The sequence below is a fragment of the Eufriesea mexicana genome, unplaced genomic scaffold, assembly GCF_001483705.2.
Source record: "Eufriesea mexicana isolate 0111107269 unplaced genomic scaffold, ASM148370v2 scaffold1030, whole genome shotgun sequence".
NCBI classification, from domain to species: domain Eukaryota; kingdom Metazoa; phylum Arthropoda; class Insecta; order Hymenoptera; family Apidae; genus Eufriesea; species Eufriesea mexicana.
This window is the reverse complement of record NW_016909159.1, coordinates 288,412-309,328: the sequence shown is the minus strand read 5'-3', so window position 1 is coordinate 309,328 and position 20,917 is coordinate 288,412. Positions and strand designations below refer to the sequence as shown.

Sequence of the window (20,917 nt, the reverse complement as noted above, 5' to 3'; positions counted from 1 at the left end):
AATATACATAAATATAAATAATTTAAATAGAAAGTGAGCGCTAGAAAATGCTTTTTACTACAATTTTTTTTATATTACTATGCACTTATTGATAATAATATAAATTGATATTTTATATTTTTTTATAAATATAATCGATCCAATAAATGTTCATAAATATAACAAAATACTATATAAATCTGATAGTATTTCACTAATGCACGAAAAATAAAAATATTTTTAGCAGAATTAAACAAATATACAATTTTACCCTTATTCTATTTACACCACTGCTTCGAAGTCAAGTCAACTTCAATTTAGCATTCAAGTAACACGTGGTAGGGATATATATTTTTGGCGGACAAACAATTTTTTTCTGATACATATGTATTTCTTGTATGTTACAATGAAGGTAACAAAATGTCTCTGTTCTTTAAATACGTGCAAAAATAAAGAATATTTTTAGTTTTGTAATTAATATAATTGTTTGATTGACAGCAATATAAATTCGTTGAGAACGGTATCTGAAGTTGTACATGTACTTTGCAAACTCGCCGGGAATATAAAGCGTTAAATTGTTGTATGATTATATTTCCAATTGTATCTCTTTTCAAAAACAAACTCATTTTTGTTGGTTGCGTTGTGATTCCTTGGCAGAAAGAAAAAAGGGAAGAAGGTAAAGAAGATTGGAGAAAAGAAGAAGTAAACAGAGAAATGACGAGCTAAAGTAGATGGTACGTGCCAATATGTGTGTTATGTATTAATGCGTACTAATGCTTAATAATTGCTATTACAACCTGTTTTCTCAAATGTTTGTAGGGGTATAGTTTTTGAAAATATCGAATGTCTGTAAAAAACGATTCCCAAAGGGAATCAGTAAATAATTCCATTTTAATGTTCATGTGAAATATTCGTAAGGATACAGAAAACCTTATCGTAATTTCAAGATTTTCACGGAAATTTTTTATAAACACATTTGTGATGTGATGAATAAGATTCTACTATCTTAATCTTTTGAAAAACATAGATTTGTAGAATGGCTTCTAACGTGCAGTCTTTCCCGCGAATGCTGAAAATGTTGCGGGAAAACAGCAATACCAAGGAAAAACGCGAAGCTTTAACCTATATTCGCAGGTACTCTTGTTGATATTTTTATCTGAAAATCGATATGTATAAATATACAAATTATTTACAAAAATCAGAACAACTTTATGATAAATCTTGGATATTAGTTCCTGTTTTCAAATATTTGTTAATTATATTGATCTCATGTTTCAACTAATTCTCATTATATTATTGATTTTTTTATGTAGAAAATATTTTATCACAATATGAAATAATATATAAAATTTTGTTAAATTTTGTTAAACTTTCTGACAATTATATTATTTTAGCAACAGCAAAAAATTAGAATCTACAAAATCTATTAAAGAAGAACAATATAAAGAATTGTGCAAACTAATTATAGATGTATTTGCAACGGGAAATAATGATATACAGAACGAAGCATATGAAACATTAACTGTAGTTATTCAGGAATTTAAAGACCATACTTTGAATTTATTTGAAGCCATATCACAGATAAGTCAAAAAAATAGGTTTGTTCATATAAAATAAACTTTCAATAATTTATTACTGATAAACTATAATTTACTAATATTTTTAAATTAAAATTAATATCATAGATTACCGGAATCTAGAATATATTCAACTGTCAAATATTTTATAATTTATATTTTATTATATGTAATGTATATCGTATTATACTTAGATATATATTATTTTTATTTTAAGATTATTTATTTCTTGCTACTAAAGCATTAATAATATTTAACATCAATTTTTGCAGTTATAATATTTTTATTGTAATTTCAGACTAAAAATTCTTAAATTATTAGAGGTAGTTGAAGATAATGCTATATCAACATTTGCTTCTGATCCACATGCTGTAATTTTTTTTAATAATTGTATGTGTACAATACAAACAAATACAATGCCATGGACAGCACCAACTGCATGTGTAGATAATCTTCAAGCATTGATAGATGCTGAAAGTAAACCATTATCAGATGACCAAAGATTAGAAGAAGAAACAGTTAATTATTGTGTAACTTTATTAAGGAGATTATATAAAGTGGCTGCAATAACATCAGATATTAAAGTTCAAAGGGTACATACATAATTAGTAAATTTTAATAAACAATGTATAAATAATATATGAATTATTTGTATATTACAAAAGTGTAAAAATATTAAGTTATTTATTCTTATAGTTTCATGCACTTTTAATGGATAAAATAACGCTATTAGCTTATATGGGTCATAAACGACAACGAGGTCCTGCTTTGAAACTTTTACAACAAGCTCTAGCCACAAATATGTTATCACATGTTCGTACTAAACTAACATCTGCATGGACTCGATATATAGCAGCATTACAATCTACATACTGCAAACGTATGTTACTTTTAGTATCTGGATGTGAATTAGATTGGGCTACACAATGGAATGTTAGTATTCAGTTTCTTGGTATGGACCTCCACCGTGGTGCTGGTTTAATAAATAATTTACTGAGTGTTGAAGAAAAGGCATTTAAATCTACAGATGCAATTATACGCAGGTATATATAATGACCACATAAGAAATGACACCATCTAGTACAAGTCAGAAATAATGCAATATTTTATGCTTCAGGCAAGCATTTCTTTCATGGAAATTATTGGTGGACAATTTTGCTTTAGACTCACAAGAACTTGCTACTGCTAGGCGAATAAAATTGTTGTGTATTCCCTTGAATGCAAAAAATAGTAAAACTGAATTAATAGCATTAACAAAGTTAGAAGTCTGGTGGCATGTGATCATTAAACTTTATAAAGATATTACTAAATTTGTCAATCCTGTAATTACACAGTTCTTAAATTTTTGCTTTGGACCTCTTGGAGACACACCATTATTATCTTCAAAGTTTGATATAGTAGCCTCACCAGGAAAAAGATTTTTTAAAACAAAAGTTGTTGCTGTAGATGCTTTATGCCAACTTCTTGTTACAAAACAAGAAAATCATCATACTGCTGCAATCTTGGAAGAAAGACTTCCACACCCTATATCTGATGTTGTTTTCCAAGAGTGCTATAAAAGTATAATTCACAGTGTAGGAGAAGCACTGCTTGTGCTTAGCCAACTTACAGATGCAGAAATGAAAAACAGATATCAACTTGGTAAAATACTATGGACTAATTTAGTCAGTTATATACAAGAATCAAAACTAAAGGAAAAGGTTTAAATATTATTTAAAGAGAACATTTTACTGTTTAAAATTACATTAAAATGAATTAATTGTTAAATAATGTTATTTTACAGGAAAACATGTATAAAGATATGATACTAGTAACTATAGAACTAACAAATTATGCTAAGGATAAATTAATGATTAAAAATTTGATTCTTGACATGATCTTATTTCAAATTGCTGATTTGAGTATAGATTTAAATTTCCAAGATGATACACTATCAGGCTTAGTATTCAAACTTCTTCAAATACCAGTCTTAGATCAAGCTGAAAAGTGAGTGTTATAAATATATTATTATTAGAATAATATATAATGAATGTCATATATATTATTAAATTTTCTCAATAATATACACTTTTTTGTGTTATTAATATTTGAAATACAATTTAAAAGATATATTGAGTAATAATTGATATATAATTTAAAAAAGATAAATAACAATTAAATAGATATAATTTCATTTTAATTTACAACTTTTCTGCTTTTAATAAGCTATATTTTCTTCTTTTATTATAAATGAAGATAAAATTTTTTATACACAATTTTATTTTGCAATTACTTATATTACTGTCTTTGCATTATGTATTTAACATAATTTAAATATATTTATATTATTAATATATTATGATATAGTATGATATAAATATATTTATATTTAAATTAATATATTTATATTATTGTTGTAAGAAAAATGTAAAAAATACATATAAAACTATTTTTTAAGGAAACATTATAATGCATTAAAGAATCTCTTTTGGCAATCTATCAAGTCTCGAAAAGAGAATATGTATCATTTACATGCATTTAGTTGTCTTAAAAAGCTGCATGAAAAATTACATCTATTATTAAGTAAACGAAACAAAAACGAGTAAGTTACAAATAATTTAAAGTAACAATTAATATCAGTTAGAATATTGACTTTGTACTATTTTTTATTATTTTTATAATACTTTTCAGCTCTATTATTCTTGAATTGTGGCTTATTTTAGCAGATGTATTAGGAAAATACATGAGTGACATACAAGAAATCAATGAAGGAAGCTCTTCAGAACACAATTTAAAGACTGTTGAATCTATTGTAATGTTTCCATTTATGTATTTACAGTTGGAGGATCAAAAGCAGGTTAATTTTGTTATATTAAATAATTTATAAATTTTAAATATCATATATAATTATTGATTATGGTAAATATGGTATATGTATATTTCCATCTTAATTTTGATGGTATTTGCTATAGGTTCAAGAATTAGCAAAAGCTTGGAAATATTTATATAGACAATTTGAAATGCGAACAGACCTTATGACAACTGTAAAGTCTAACGAAATTTTATTGAATGTTGCAAGTGTTATGCAAAATTGTTTGACAACTAATCAAAAATCTTCTTATCTTATTATAAATTGTTTAGACTTTTTATTAAGTACTATCAACTATAAGCTTCTATTGGGTATGTTAATAATTTAGTTTATAAGTAAACAAGTAGTTTTCAGAGTAAAATATATATACACATATACATATATACAGGGTGTCCCAGCAACGGTAGTACAACCGGGAAGGGGGTGATTCTACGTAAAAAAACAAATTGAAAATAAAGAATAACATTTTTTTATTCGAAGCTTCGTTGTCAAGAAAATCGATTTTGAATATATACCGAGTATGCGTGCACTTAACTTTTTTTTTTTTTCGATTCGTTTCTGTTTGTAGAATCACTCCGTTCCCAATTATACTACTGTTGCTGGGACACGTTGTGTGTGTGTAAATATTTATCTTTAAATTTAATTTTTAGCAAATGCAGGAATTCCATCTATCATACATCTTATTGTGGATCTTATAACATACTTTTTATGCAGTAAGAAGATTAAGGAATGTGAAACTGCTCTAAAAGCATTATCAGCAGTACTCGTTACTATTTTCGGTCACAATTCAGAAAAAATAGTACCATATTTGCAAATTTGTAAACCTGTAATTAAACTCATGCTTCAGTCTGATTTAGAATCGTTATATAATGAAGTATGTACTTTCTTAATATATTATTTCTATTGAATGTATATAGAAACAATTAACTTTAAAATATTTTATTTGCAGATAGCAAGTACTTGGGAAGGTGTAGTTAATATTTTTAAAGGACTTGGTAAATTAGTAGATTATAATCTTCTTTCAGATTACAAAAAACTAATTATTCTAGCATTAAATCATCCAAGTCTTGACATACAAGTTCAAACAGTATCTCTTTTTGAATTACAAAATGGGTTAAATGATAGTATTAAATTAATATTAGAAGAAATAGAAAAAGAAACAAGGAATAATAAAATATTATGTAAAATTATAAAAAAGAAAAATGACCAAGTTGGAAAATCATCAAATCAATTAAAAATAGTTGGTACCTTTGTAAGAGCAACTAGTAATCAAAAATTAATAATTAAAGAACCAGATAAAATTGATAAAAAAGCATTAATTGACGCAGATTCGCAGGTAAATATATATATGTACATAATTCCGGACTTTCTATAATCTGTATATATGTTTATAGAATAATTTGATTACATTTATAGTCTGAAAGTACCCAAAAAAATAACTCATATATGTAGAAAAAAATAAATGCATTTCATAAATACATTATTCATAGATAAGCTTAAGTGATATAAAAATATATAAATGATACTCTTTATAAGTTTATAAATAACTCTATATACATAAAGAATATATCATCATTGCTGAATACAAATTTACCATGTGATTTATAGTACATTTCTATGTAGAAAATGTTATATAAATATATATTTTTTGTATTATATCTGTTTGTGTATATACTGCAGGTGACATTTATGTAACAATTGTAATCATGTTTCTGTTATAATTATTCTAATATTTGATATTTTTCAATTGTAGGGTTATGTATTTATTAAAACAGATTTGAAATTTGATGTTAATCGTTTGACTGAACACCAAAAAGAGTCATTAAAACGTAAAAGAGAGGATATTCCAGCATTATATAATGATTTGTCACAATCTTCATCGCAGGATACTCAAAATTTGCAAGAGTGGTTTGATAAGAGGAATAAAATGTTAGAAGAAACAGAGAAAGGACACAATAAGAAAGATAATAGTTCAATTAAAAATATGTTGGATGATGACGCTAATAAAGAAAATAAAATTGAAATGAAGGAGTTAGAAACAATCAATAAATCGACTGTGGAAAATGACACAAAGTCCACAGACAGTGTTGGACCAAATATGTCATTAGAATCTGTACAAAAAGCGAAATGTAATATAGATAATAATGAAAATTCGTTTGTAGAAAACGAAACGGTAACAGTGGAAAATGTTAATGACAATGCAGAAGCAAAAACTTCAGTAGATTCTATATCGAAGGACTTGAATGCTACTGCTCAAGAAGAATTTTTAGAAAACAAAGCTGACCAAAGACTATCCCCGTCTGTATTAGATAGTGGTAAGCGGCGCAATCGTTTTAATGTTGCTGTAAAATCTACTTCACCAAAATCAGAAGAAATTGTTAACAGTCAACCAGGACAGTCAAATATTACTCAAGCCTTGCAGAGAACATTAAGAACAAAAGTAATTCAAGGCAAATCTGAAATGATTAATAAACAAAAAACTTCAGAAAATATGGAAAATAAAGTAATCAAAGAGGATAAAAGAGGTATTAAACGTAAATCAACTTTGGATAGCGAAAACGAAGGTACCAGTTTGCGTCAACGAAGGAGAGCTTCTGCAATGGAAATGATTAGTGATAGTGACAGCTGTAAATCTACAGACAATGATAATGTAGCAATGAGTTTAGAGGAGATAATTAATGAATCGAATTTAAGCCAACGTACTAAAAATGAAATATCCCGTTTACGTATAAATATGGTATTTGACAGTCCTTTATCACGTTGTCGTCGATCTAAGGGGCATGAAGATAATAATAAAGAAACGTTTACCAAAAAACTATCACTAGAAAATAAAGGTGCTAAATTAAAAAGTGGAGATGCAAAAGTAGGTGACATAAAGAAAACTCAGAAAATTAATGAGAAAGAATTAAAGGGTAAGAGTAAAATAGGAAAAATTAAAAAAATATTCAATAAAAAGAGTGAATTAGAAGAACAAACGGAAGAAGAAACTATAGAAACGGAAGAAGGCTTAGTTGAAACCAAAACATGTTCTGAAAATGATGTTAGAACAATTAATAATATTGTTCAAGATGCTAAGTTTACAGAAGGTAAAAACCAGGTGCAGAATGATATGGAAGATATAATAGAAGATTCACAAGCAATGGTTAAATTAGATAAAGGGAGATTATTTAAAGCAAAAGTTGAAGTTAGTAAAATTGAAGATATAAAAAAGGTTTTACAGAATAAAACAAGTGACTTAGAAGGAGAGAAAGAAGAGGTGGAAAAGGAACAGGCAAAAAATGTACAAACAGAAGTTACTGTAAAAATATCAGATGATACATGTAATTTATCCGGTACAAACAAATTTATTAAAACTAATGTTGAGACAGTTAATTATAATAGATCAAATAGTGACACACAAAGTACAATTCAAGATGTTAAGTCTACTGAAGGAAAAACTCGAGATAATATGGAAGATATAATTGAAAATTCTCAAGAATTACCTGAATTAGAGAAGAAATTTAATGAAAAACAATATTTTATTAAATTGAATAGAATTGAAGATACTTTTCCTTTAATGAAATATCATGAAACTACAATTGAAGATGAAGAAGTGGCTAAAATTGTTTCAAATGATTGTGATAGCGACGATACCGAAGTTCCTAAATATTATGTTAAGGGATTTGAAGAAGTCAGTATCATTGAACCAAAGATTTCGACTCCTGTTATTGAAAATAATTTATGTGATAATGAAAAAGATGCTGTACTTGAAGCGCAAAAAGTAAATGATGGATTACAATTTAAATCCTTGCTTGAGTTATCATCACCTAAAAGTAATGTTAAACGTCAGACGAAATTTAAATGTTATCCAGGACGTGCAGCTCATATGTTAGGATTAGTAACAAAGCAGGCAAGAATGGAAGCTGAAAGCAATGTTATAAATTTTGACGATGAACATGTGGCTAAAAAACTAAAATCTAAGGATGCAGACAATGATGTATTGCTCGGAAAGAAGGAACAAGGATCTGTATCCAAAGAAGTTGACAAAGTAACAGCATGTAGTAGCAGACAAGAAAAAATTTTTAGTAATATGAGATCAACAGATTATTGTTCTTCACCTCCAATAAAATTATTTTCCAATTTGAAAAATGATGGAGAAAAAATTTTTTCAAAAACAGACAAATCAGTAAATTGTTTATCCATACAAACTGATGCTCAAATTGATAAGATAGATGAAGAGGCAATGCTTGAGGGAGATGAATTACCAATCTTAGAATGGTCAAGTGCAAATCCACCATCACTAACTGCATCTCCAAGTGCAAGTATATTGAAACGTCAACGTCAATCTATTCCAGAACCTGATCCAGAATCTATAACTCCAAACAAGGTAATATCTTTAAGTATTTGATATAAGATATTTTCATTTTATGGAAACAGATTTTATAGATAAATAATATTTTTCTGCTACATATAGCACATTCGGTTCAAATAAAAATCATGAAAAAAATATTTCAAATAAAAGTTATCTATCAAGAGAATAGACAGAAAATATTTTATTTATCTATGTCTTTTGTATAAACCATTTTATGAAAGATTTATAGACTTTGTATTATGCATTAATGGTATATCTTGAGAATGGTTTAAATGAGTAGTATTTGAAGATGTTTCCATGCCTTTAAGACATTTGAAATATTCTTTAAAGAAAAGTTGTGTTTAAATTCTATAAATTAATTTGAATTTATATTACATAAAATATAATATAAATATAAATAAATATATAAATATAAGTATTACAATACTCAAATATTATAATTCAATTTAAAGATTTTTAGTATCTGATCTTTTTGTATTTAGATATTTTTTTATATAGTTTGATGATTTAAAATTTAATACAATATGTTAATTGTAATATGTTATATACTATTATAGAGAAAGAGAGTAAGTTTTGCGGATCCTCCAGTTTCAAAGGAAATGGGCTATGAAATTACATCTACTGACTCTCCTCATAAAGCTAATAAATTTACCTCACGTGGATTACTAACACGCAAGGATTCACCACTACGATTAAAACAAATCAAACAGAAAATAACTTCAACTGATACAGATAAGTTAGAAAAAGATGAAGAGGTTGATATGACAAATGTATCTGAAGTTGACTTACAGTGTGAAAGAGAAAATGAATTATTAACAAAGATAGCTGAGGAATTAGAGTATTCAGAGAATGTCACAATAGATACTGATATACAAACATCGTGTAATTCTGTAGAGGATGAATCAACAAATGTTGTTCCTATGATAAGTAATACTTGTAATGAAATTAAAATTGGTAATTTAAATGTAGAATATGAAATTACTGGAGATTCAACATTTTCAAAACGTATAGAACCAACAATTATGAATAAAATAGTTGAAAATAAAAATGATGAAATTTTGAAAACATCAAAAGATCTTAATGTTTGTACAGAAAATAATGAATTTGACGATTCTACAACACAAGAAGATATATTTATTGGAGTAGATGCAACACATAATGATTATGCTAAAGATGCAGAAACTATCTCTGATGTTAATGCAAGTGTTGTACAAGACACATCTGTTACAAATAAGTCATTAGATTTACTTAATGTTCGGAATAATTCTTTAATAGAATATTCATCAGAAAAACACATAAATTCTGCAAATTTGGACGATACAGTAGATGTAGCCAACTTTACTGAATTGAATTCTTCAGCAAATTCAGATGAAATTTTTTGTGGAAAATTAATAAGAACAAGCACACAGAGAACAGAGAATATTCAAGAACAAGATACTTTACCTGTTACAGATTCAATATTTGGCAGTCTACCTTTGAGTCAAGATAGTCAAAATACAAATGAACTTAATGTAGAAATTTCACATCCAGAGCTGTTAGATTCAATACATCCTATATACCCTACATTAATATTATGTAAAGAACCTATAACATCTATTACTGATCATTTAACTAATCCCCTTTGGGTGCAACATTTATCTGCATATTTTACAAATAGAAATGTTCAAACTGTTGGTGATCTCGCAAGGTTACCTGAACGTGAAGTAAATAGAATTCCAGTAAAGGGTAATTCGAAAGTTGAATTTGTAAAGAGTGTTTTAAAGAGTTTTGAGAAAAAATATGTTGTAAAAGTAATGAATAATATCACAGAAAATGTAGACAATACTTTAAGCAACAAAGTGTCATATGCTGTAAATATTAACGTATCTGCATCTACACCAAAAGTAACACCACAAGATCAAGTATTAAAAATTGCTGATGAAGTACATAATAAATTAATAAATCACGGTATGCCATTAAGTCAGTCAAGTTGTGGCTTAAGTGCATTTAAGACATTTAAAAAAGCAACAGAAATTACATTAAATGAACCATCAAATATATTTATAGCTGATACTTCTAAGGTTCAACCACAAACATATGAACATTCTACACAAACAACTACATCAAAATCGTCAAATATGACAACTATGTATGTACAATCTCTTCTTCATATTTTGCAGTATAGATTTATTCAAATTTAAAAATTAATTAAATTCCATTAAAAATATCTATAAAACGTCATTCTTTAAAGATATTACATTGTATGTAATGAAAATAATTATATTGTATGTAATGAAAATAATTATGTGCTTTTATTTTTTAGTGCACTTTAAAATTTTATTTTTATGTTAAGTTAACCATTTTTTAATGTTATATATTTATTTTATATATATGTAATGTGTACGCAATAAAGTTCTATTTTTATGTAGGCAAATTATAAATGAACCAATATCGTCAGCAATAGTTACTGTTTCTGCATCAGAAAATATTATTGGAAATACTTTCGCCCTTGTTAGAAGTACAATACCAATAACACAAGTAATGAAAACTGTTGGAACCTGTACTAGTAATGATTCTATTTATCTCGCCAAGACAGTAACAAATAAAGCAACAAAATCTGTCTCAGCACAAATGGCTTTGGAAGATCTTTTGGATGAAATAGATGTTAACTTAGTGCTAGAAAGTGCAGCGAGAAGATGCACCCCAGAAAAAATCCTTATGAAATATAAGGTAAATATTTTCCTTTAATTCCTACATAGTGTTTCACCTCAGCTATAATACTAATTACAAATTAAGAAATTATGTCTTTACTAATAAAATACTTAAATTCAATACTGTTCAGTTCTGATATGATTATATTTTATTTGTTTTAATGTAATTAGAAATTTTCTTTAATATAACATGATTTATAATTTAATTAAACAATTATTTGTATACTTTATCATTTGTAACATACTTCAATGATCATGCATTAATATATATTATTACAAATTTTTATTATATAAAACATAAAAGTAGATGCTAATGTAAGGATATAAAACTACTTATTTTTACAGAACAAAATGAGGCATGTATCACAGGTGGAATTAGAAAGTGAAACTATTAAATTGCTTGGTGCTGAAAACAGAAAAAACTCTAATGAAGTAGCATTGAAGGCGGCATGTCGTGCTTGCGGAGTGAATAAAGTTTTACTTCGGCTTCCTGATATTTTCAGTGCTGACAAACAATTTTTCATAAAGGTATTGAATGCCTACAGAAAAAAAATAAAGACTAGTGATTGTTTGGATATCCTTGATTTTGATGAAGTTAAGGATGCTATCTGTCAAAAATGCATGTCGTCAGAACTTGCTGAGATGTTGTCCACAAAATTAAAAGAAGAAGAACAACAAGGAATAAAAAAGCCTATGACAGAGTTATCTAGTTTGGATGCCATGTTGAAAAGAATGCCAATGGATGTAATCATTAGTCATACAGTGGCAAATGATGAATTAATACCGTCGCGTGTCGTTTTAGACATAGCTTTGCAAAATAATAGCCCAAGTGATATAGCACAAGCTTTAGAATCTCAATCTTCTCCTATGACGAAAAATGTTTTCAACAAACTTTGGTCTTCCCAATTTGCAGTTGAATACATTGATCAACTGAGTGAGTCTAAGGAAGATCTATTAAAGATCTTTAAAGCAATTAGCTCGAAACTCAGTGAGCAAGATTTTTTGCAAGCATTCTATGAATCCATGAACATGAAATTAATGGTAAAGAAAGAGAAGGACTAAAACTTGTTTGTATTTACTAATCGATTCACAATCCTCGTGTACGATATTTATTAGTAACATTATTTGTAATCGTAGATTGGTTCTCAATAATATGATCCTCGACACTGACATGTATTATAGCGTCTTTTTTGTAACTAAATTTTATGAAGAAATTTTTCATTTGTGTCACATGGTTATGATGTGACACTTATTAGCAGGTTTGTACCAAGATATAAAAGCTATTTACTAAAAAAAAGCGATTATTCTTTCTGATTATGATCTAACATTTTTAAATTCTGGCTAAATTATATTGAATGAATGTCAATGATCTTCAATTTGACTAAATCTGTACATTACATATTTATTATGTTTTCATGCAAAGTTCATTATCCAACCAATTGCTTTATTTCATTTTTAAATCTATGATCAGTTTCATGGAGGTAGTAAATACATAATTTGTTATTATTTATATTTTTGTTTTATCTGTTTCATAAAGTACCATTCAAAAATTTTCTGTCAGTAATATAATACTTGATAGACCCAATCGTAACGGTAATTTAATTTTTGTTAATTATTTGTGACTTCAGTTTTAAAAACAAAAAAGTTGTTTTTAATCACATAATTATTGGTTCATTTACATAGAAAAGTTTTTAATTAAATATATAAATGTATATATGTCTAACAAATATTTCAATTCTTTTTTGTACGATTAATGCGTCGTTCTTTAGACTTGTGCGAGAGGGACAGAGTTATGTTCATTTATTGATATCAAAATTTCGTAAAATATTACATTTCTTTACAATGTTCGTTTCATAGAATGTTTATACATATATTTCGTATTTTATTATTGCTGTACTATTACTAGATAAATTACATTGTGATAAACAGTGTAATATTCATAACTGAATTCATAATACTTAAATTGACTTTAATTTATGGGGAAGTTTACAATCGGAATTTTAATGTACATGTTATATAAGAAAGGAATGCCCATTAGTAGAATAGGAAAGAATACTAGTTAGGGCGCGACGCAATAAATAGTCGTAACTGAAAACATATATGCTTCCACTGATGGATTAAAGAATACTTCTCATTTCAAGTAATAACCATTAGTTTGTTTTTAGTACGTTAAAATAAAAGTATTTTATTCCAGTTATAAATTACTGAAAACTCAAGATAATATTATTCTTATTAACTTACATAAATTTTTTAAATAGATTACACATGCAACGTCTATTAGCTTTAAAGCGTACAATATTGTAAATATTACACACGCGTCCACACAACACACACACGCACGCATGCACACACATAACACAACACACACACGCACGCATGCACACACATAACACAACACACACACACACACATACACACATATACACACACTTTATTAATATAATAGTAATCATTAAAAAGTACCAATCAGTTTGCTATATTGTTAATTTGTTTAAGATAAATATCATAGCCGAGGATCACATAAAAATGCCTACCACCTGGTATTTGTTTCTAAATTGAAATGTAACTTTTGAAATTAAGACCTATTTTTATAAAATTTCTTGTTTTGACCTAAAAAAGAAAAAGGGGGAGATAAAGTTTGAGACAAAGTTAAAAGGGACAATTTACAATTTAATGTTTACTAATTTTTGCTTTGATGTAAAAAATTTTTCACGCAGATTTTAAAGTATTTTGCACAGACTGGTACTTCACAGGTTATATGTTTAAGTAATTCTTTTCGCATACAAAAGTAGAAGCGTATTTTGTAAGTAAATTTTTGCAATTACTTATGTTGGAAATTAAAATGCATAAAAGTATAAGAAAATTCAGACGTATTTGCAAAGTTGGATCAAGCAAAAGTCAGTCAAGTAAATTCACATTTTTCATTGAAAGTTTGTCTGCAATGTATTCAAAGTTCAGAACACGAATTAACATCGCTAACGTTAAAAATATTTTATACAATAGATTTCACGATCATTAGCGACTACACGAGAATTTCCACTGATCTTGGCAAGAGTTAGTTTCTTTTTCGTTAGATGTCGTATTATTCCTTAGAATCTTTACGGAGTTGTATAACATTTCAACATTACGTAAACTGCGAACTTGTCATTTAATTGTTCATAACTTTATGTGACTGTTAGTTGTCAGTTATTTCCACACAATTCCTTGTTCACTTTGCATGGGATGTTGAACAAGTATCGATAATTGATTTTGATTAAACTGTTCTGTTGAGATGTTATGCTGTTTAACAAATATTTTGTACATATGACATACCTTGATACAAGATGAACATTTATCCCTCATATCGCTCTAACAATGAAAAAATCAGGTATATAGAGAAAAAAATAAAAAAAAAAAAAAAAAGAATAGGAGAACGTTGGGTATACAATGATGAATGGGGACGATCATCGATTTACTTCGATTGTAAAGAATAAGCTTTAAATATTAGGAGTAAGCATTTTCACAACGTTCTCAAAACATGATAATGACATGTTAACCATTATAAGCGCATGCTAAGATCAATGTGAGATGTACGAGTGCCTCGAACGAACAAATAATTCTGCATTTCTGGATATCGATATTTTCAAAACGTTCGTTTCACTTTTATTTCGTAATGAATAAAATGTAACAATAATAATTGTTTATTAGTGAACATTTACACGTAGGAATAAATTGAGATGTGTTCACAATTAGTCATTTCTTTTCGTATGTCTCACAAGTTTTAGGTAAATATTCGAACAGCCTGCTCCTTTTTTTTTGCCACTCGGTATGTTTCTTTCGCAACACGAAGAGGCGTGCATCCATTTTTATTAGTTAAATACGTTTTAGTGGTAGCCTTTCCAAAATGTTTGAACTTTTAAAACAAAATTGTGTAAAAAGGAAAAAAAAAAGAAAGAAAGAAAGATTAACTAAAAATTGCGTCTATTTATCAGGTACTTGTACTTTTCATTTAGGATTAGGAATAAAGAATTTTGCTTCATTTATCTTTCCAAAGAATTTCGATTTACGTAGTAATTTGTGGTTTTTAAATCGTTACGATTTGTCAATTGAAAAATCTTACTTGTGATAAGATTAATCTGTTTATTTATTCGTGGGAATCTTAAATTTAAATTATTCCCAGATGTTGTACTTTTCTATTTAATCTGGTCCAAAGGAGCTATACAATTTTTGCTAATTCTTTAGCCGTATATATAAACGATTTTAGTTAAGGTTTAATCGATGCATAGGTTTTTCTTGGGTCTTAAATAATATCATACACATAGTAATGAGAAATTATACAATAGATTGTACACGTATCCAGTGTGTGACCTGTAATATTAAATCAATATTTTATACAAATTGATAAGATACAATAAATAAGTTTTATAGTCATTTTGTGTGTACTTTAACCAGATGCCTCCTCCAAATACTTTATAACTAATTTTAATTCGATTAATTTTTATACTGATATCTTATCATTAGAAAAAAATGTTGATTAGTTTTCAAGAATTTGCGAAATTCAATTATATGGTTTACGTAAAAAGTTAATAATAGTATTTCTATTAAAATTTAATGGTATAACTTTTTAAGTGCTAATACCGTTTATCCCTGTAGTTGAAATTATACTAAATTAATTTATGTTCTAACAAGAATTGAAGTTTTGTAATATATATTTAATAAAAATTTGAAAGTGGTTTTCATGAATATTGTTAAATAATATTAGAGGCATTACATATTTTCTTTTGTATTTAGAATACATATTTAAGTAATCGCATAATTTAAGGATTAAATGTTCTATTATATAAACAATAAAGTTCAATTTAATAAAATTTAAACACGTGACAGATGAATTTAAAAAATAATTTTTTTAGCCATTGGTTTTTGGAAACAGAACGCTTTCGTGATACCATTTTATTAATAATTATGATTTTTAATAACGAATTAACAGTGAACGTATAGTTAAAACGAATTACTAATTATTTATTTACAAACTTTCTGTATACACGATAATTTTGCACTACTCTAATAATTATTCTGCAATTATTTCACGTGATTTTATGGCAATTTAACATATTACTAATTAATTAAAAATAAAACGTATCCTTGTAAATCTATATCTGTTACCTTTTATTTTTGATTTTACTTAATAAAATTCGTTCTTGAATGTACACAGATAAAAATCGAAAATTATCTCGTATTTTCAATGCATATTAATATTTATCATTTATAAAGTAGATGAAACAAAAAGTATATATGAATAACAAATAATAATATAGAAATAGAAAATTCAGCTACGTATAACTATATATAGCTGGATTTTTATTTTTGAACACTGTTCCCCATTCATTTCGTGTAAAGATAATCTCATACGCATCTTATTCGGGACATTACTCTTGTTGGATCGAAATCAGAGATTCGCTTTCAATTATAGTTGAAATCGTATATTCCCAAAGAAACTTGTATCAAAATACGATGCCAGCTCTTCGACGTCAGGGATACGCGCCATATTCTGCTTCTTATAGCACGTGTAATCGATACAAGAAATCTAAAGAGTTACGTTTTTATCATTTGTATCCCATTTTTCGTTCAACAAGTGTGCAGAAAAAAAGGAAGCTGTTATACATTTTTTCGTGTCATTAAGTATATAGTATATAGTATATAGCATATATTACAGTATAAGAATATAAGAGTCGTCGAATCGTATAATAAATGTTACTTGTAATTTACTACTTCGATCATAGTTAATAATTATTTTATCTTTTCAGCGAATTTAAATTGATTTTACCTTTGCGCCATTTTAAAGTGAAATATTTGTAATTGAATTTTCTAAGAATCCTGTTGTCATGTACTTGGATGGAAATTAATTTAGGGAATAATAATTATTAATTATGATCAATTAATGTGAAACATAGTTAATATTATAATTATATATGTTGCATATGATAAACTGTGCCTAATTTATACACAATTGTGTATGATTGTGTATAAATTAATTCGAACAGTAATTATTATTAATTGTAAGAAATTAATGCGAAAAATAGTTGATATAATAATTAAATGTAATTTATAAACAATTGTATATAATTGTGTATAAATTAATTTAGATAATAATTATTATCCATTATAACGAATTAATGTGGAAAATATTATTGAAGATATGATAAATGGAGCTATTATTATAATAATTGGAATAAAGGGAGATATTGTAATGATGTTTATTATGTTATTTTTTAAAAATTTCACTTATAAATAAACGAATAATTGGTTTAACTATAATTTACTTCAATGTATCGTATAACTATATCATTAATAATATAATTAATAATAGATTAATATTAATAATTAATCTATGATAGGGTAATTCAACCTAAAGGACTTTAGCTGTCAAGTTAATTAAGTATTAAGAATAATTAAATAAAATATTAAGAATATGTAATTAAGGATATGTAACAGGAAGAAAGGAATTTGAAAAAATGCTACAATTTTCTCCGAAAATAAAACTAATTCTTTTCTTAATTATTTAAAAATATAAAAAGAACGTAATAATTTTTTTTTACGAATAAGAATTCTGAAATTTATTTCTGCATTATCAATTATCATATTCTTAATAAGAAAGAAATATAATAAAGAAGTTTTCTTGTCACTTATGCACAGAGTATAAATTTCAGAAATAAAGAGTTATTCTGAAAATACAGATTTGAGAATAAAAATTTAAATTAATATTACTAAATTAATATAATATATTATATAACATTGATACAATAAATTAACATTAAATTAACATTACTAAACCTCATTTGAAGAAAAAAAAAATTATTTCTGATAAACAAATGTAATAAAAGCGATTCTCTTTTTGTCTATTTGTGTATGGAGCATAAATTGAAAAGATAAAAAGTTATTCCGAGTAGAAATTGTAACGAACGTAAATTAATATATTCATATTATATTATTTTATTTTCCTCCGATATCATCAAATTATCGACATTTCAAGAATTCAATTTCCAATATCGAATAACAAGCAAGCATGCTAGTCTCGGTATTTTTAATACATTACTGTACTTATACCTAGCTGCAATTTTTGTTACTAAATCTTTATTTCATCGGGTGGCCATTAAACAACTAAGAAAAGCGATATATAGTTTAATTAGTCGGTTATTATGCCTGCACCTGTAAGGAGTGCATTGTCACACGAATGTTTGCAAATTTGTAACGAAAAAATTTATTTCATAAATAAACTTTTGCTTTCAACAGTCGAACATTGCCAATAAATCGTTAAATAGATTAAGAAGAACGAGAAAATGGTTGGAAAAGGAATGGAAAATAGCTTTTTTCCTGTGAGTATTTCGGTATTTCAAGGTTTAAAAAAGAGAATTTTCAACTATTTTTGAAACAACGTGACACTACATCCGGGCACTGCATCGATCCATGGAATTTTGCACAGGTCAACATCGGTGTATAACGATTCTCTCGTTCCTCTTTTTCCTATGATTTTCTATCTGCTTTTGATAACAGTATTCTCTAGTGATTTAAATTTTATGATTGTTGTGTGCCTAGATTAGTTTTACTGTATCGTTTCCTTTTTTCCTATTTTATCGATGAGGATCGAAATTTTAATTTTAATGAAGAATTCGTGACAGTACGTGAGAAGTAAAAATGGAATGAAATTTAAGACGAGGAAATGATGGGAAAGGGGAGAAAGAAAAATGAATATATGGAAATGAATGATTTATTTGGGAAAAGGTTCAAAGAAGGGACTGTATAATTTGTTTCAGTTTTCTAAATCCTAAATAAGTTTTCCAAGGCATTTTAACTTAAGAGTTACAATATTTATGGAATTTATTTTTTCTATGTGTCACAATCAGTAAATGACTACTGTCTTTATTTACATCCAATTTTAAAAAATTTTTTGTTTATTTTAATGCACACTATAAATAAATAAGTAAGCAAGAAAATAAAAATTATTCAAATACTGTATTTTTTTTATTTTAATGGTTTATAAGTTGTTAAAGTGGGTATTAAGACAAAAATTATGAAAGAATTGTTGAAAATTAAATACGTTATTGTTTTTAACATTCTACGATAAAGCTGCTTTTATTTTATCTTCTGTAACAGTAAAATATAAATTTGGTGGTAGTGTTAAACAAATGACATAAGTAGAAAATTATGTATTATGAATTATATTTTATTCTATCATAATAAACTTTTTTATTTTATTCGTATTCAAATTTAAATTAGTTATTTAAAAAATTCCCAAAGTCAATTATCATGGGAGGATAATATTTATTACTACGTTATCAAAATTATTTATAATATTAAATTTGTACTATCATACACATTTATTTATAATATATTATTTAATAAAATCAATTGAATTTCTTGTAAAATTAAATGATTCAAAATATACTCACACATAATGGGAAGAAATTTATTATAATTGGGACTTGACGTTTATTTGTTATTGGTACAGATCGAGCTAAAGTAATTATGTTTAAATTAAATAACGTTAGATTTTTATCTATAAATTTGTGTAACATTGCTTAATAACACGGTTAATATTCGCAAGAAATATTTGACGGTAAAGAGAAAGCAGAGGTAGAAGATGCGAATCAGATGAATTTGAAGTTTCACGAAGAGGTTTTGGAAGATGAAACCAACACTTCAATCAATAGCGTCGCAAATAATGAATTCTATATTAATTCTCTTATAATAAAAATAAAAGTTCTTCTATACAATTCTCTTATAATTAATTCTAAATAATAATATTATTAATTGTTTACAGAAGTAAATTATATCTAATTTTTCACATAAACACAACTATATTATATTACAGATTAATTATACTTCAAATACAAATTATTAATTATACATATAACAGATTATTATATTATATTATAGACTGATTATACTTCATATACAGAGCATGTTCATAAGTTTTGGAATAAATGACAATAACAACGAATTATGTGAAATGTACCGACAAATTTTATAAATATAACACATAATAATACAATATAAAATTTAACAATAATATCCAAATATAATAAAACAATAATATAAGAAAATACATATATATATATTCCATATATAATATAAAAGTGTATAAATATGTTTGATAAAATTATCGTTATTTCCTATTAAAATAGGAATATAATTAATTATACATACCTATTTATCCCTTATATACTGCTATTTATTATATTTAAAATTATTTAAAAAGTTACAACTGTTTTTGATAAAATCAAAGTAAAAATATAATTATGTATATATACATCTGTTTTCATCGTATCACTTTAATTACTGTTAACCCTGAACACCATATGTAAATGAATATTACAAGTTTCAACGTTGAAGATTATATAATAATACAATATAAAATTTAACAATAATATCTAAATATAATAAAACAATATAAAGTATAACAATAATATAAAAAAATACATATATATATACATAT

The 20,917-nt window shown here is 26.2% G+C and overlaps 1 protein-coding gene across 1 annotated transcript; it reads left to right on the top strand.

Annotated features, from left to right (window-relative positions):
- Positions 1 to 869: 869 nt before the first annotated feature.
- LOC108547461 (telomere-associated protein RIF1) lies at positions 870 to 12,604 on the top strand. Its single transcript, XM_017899992.1, has 15 exons — positions 870 to 1,113; positions 1,374 to 1,577; positions 1,855 to 2,149; positions 2,253 to 2,599; positions 2,674 to 3,256; positions 3,340 to 3,542; positions 3,994 to 4,137; positions 4,227 to 4,392; positions 4,508 to 4,715; positions 5,055 to 5,278; positions 5,354 to 5,740; positions 6,158 to 8,770; positions 9,313 to 10,883; positions 11,164 to 11,464; positions 11,791 to 12,604. Exons 1-15 carry the CDS (start codon positions 1,016 to 1,018, stop codon positions 12,505 to 12,507), a joined length of 8,061 nt encoding a protein of 2,686 aa, XP_017755481.1. The 5' UTR covers positions 870 to 1,015; the 3' UTR covers positions 12,508 to 12,604.
- The last annotated feature ends 8,313 nt before the right edge of the window (positions 12,605 to 20,917 follow it).

Coding starts and splice junctions, on each gene's coding strand:
- LOC108547461 (XM_017899992.1), top strand. CDS start 1,016: ATGGCTTCTAACGTGCAGTCTTTCCCGCGAATGCTGAAAATGTTGCGG. Junction 4,393..4,507: donor AGTTGGAGGATCAAAAGCAG/GTTAATTTTGTT, acceptor TATTTGCTATAG/GTTCAAGAATTAGCAAAAGC. Junction 8,771..9,312: donor AATCTATAACTCCAAACAAG/GTAATATCTTTA, acceptor ATACTATTATAG/AGAAAGAGAGTAAGTTTTGC.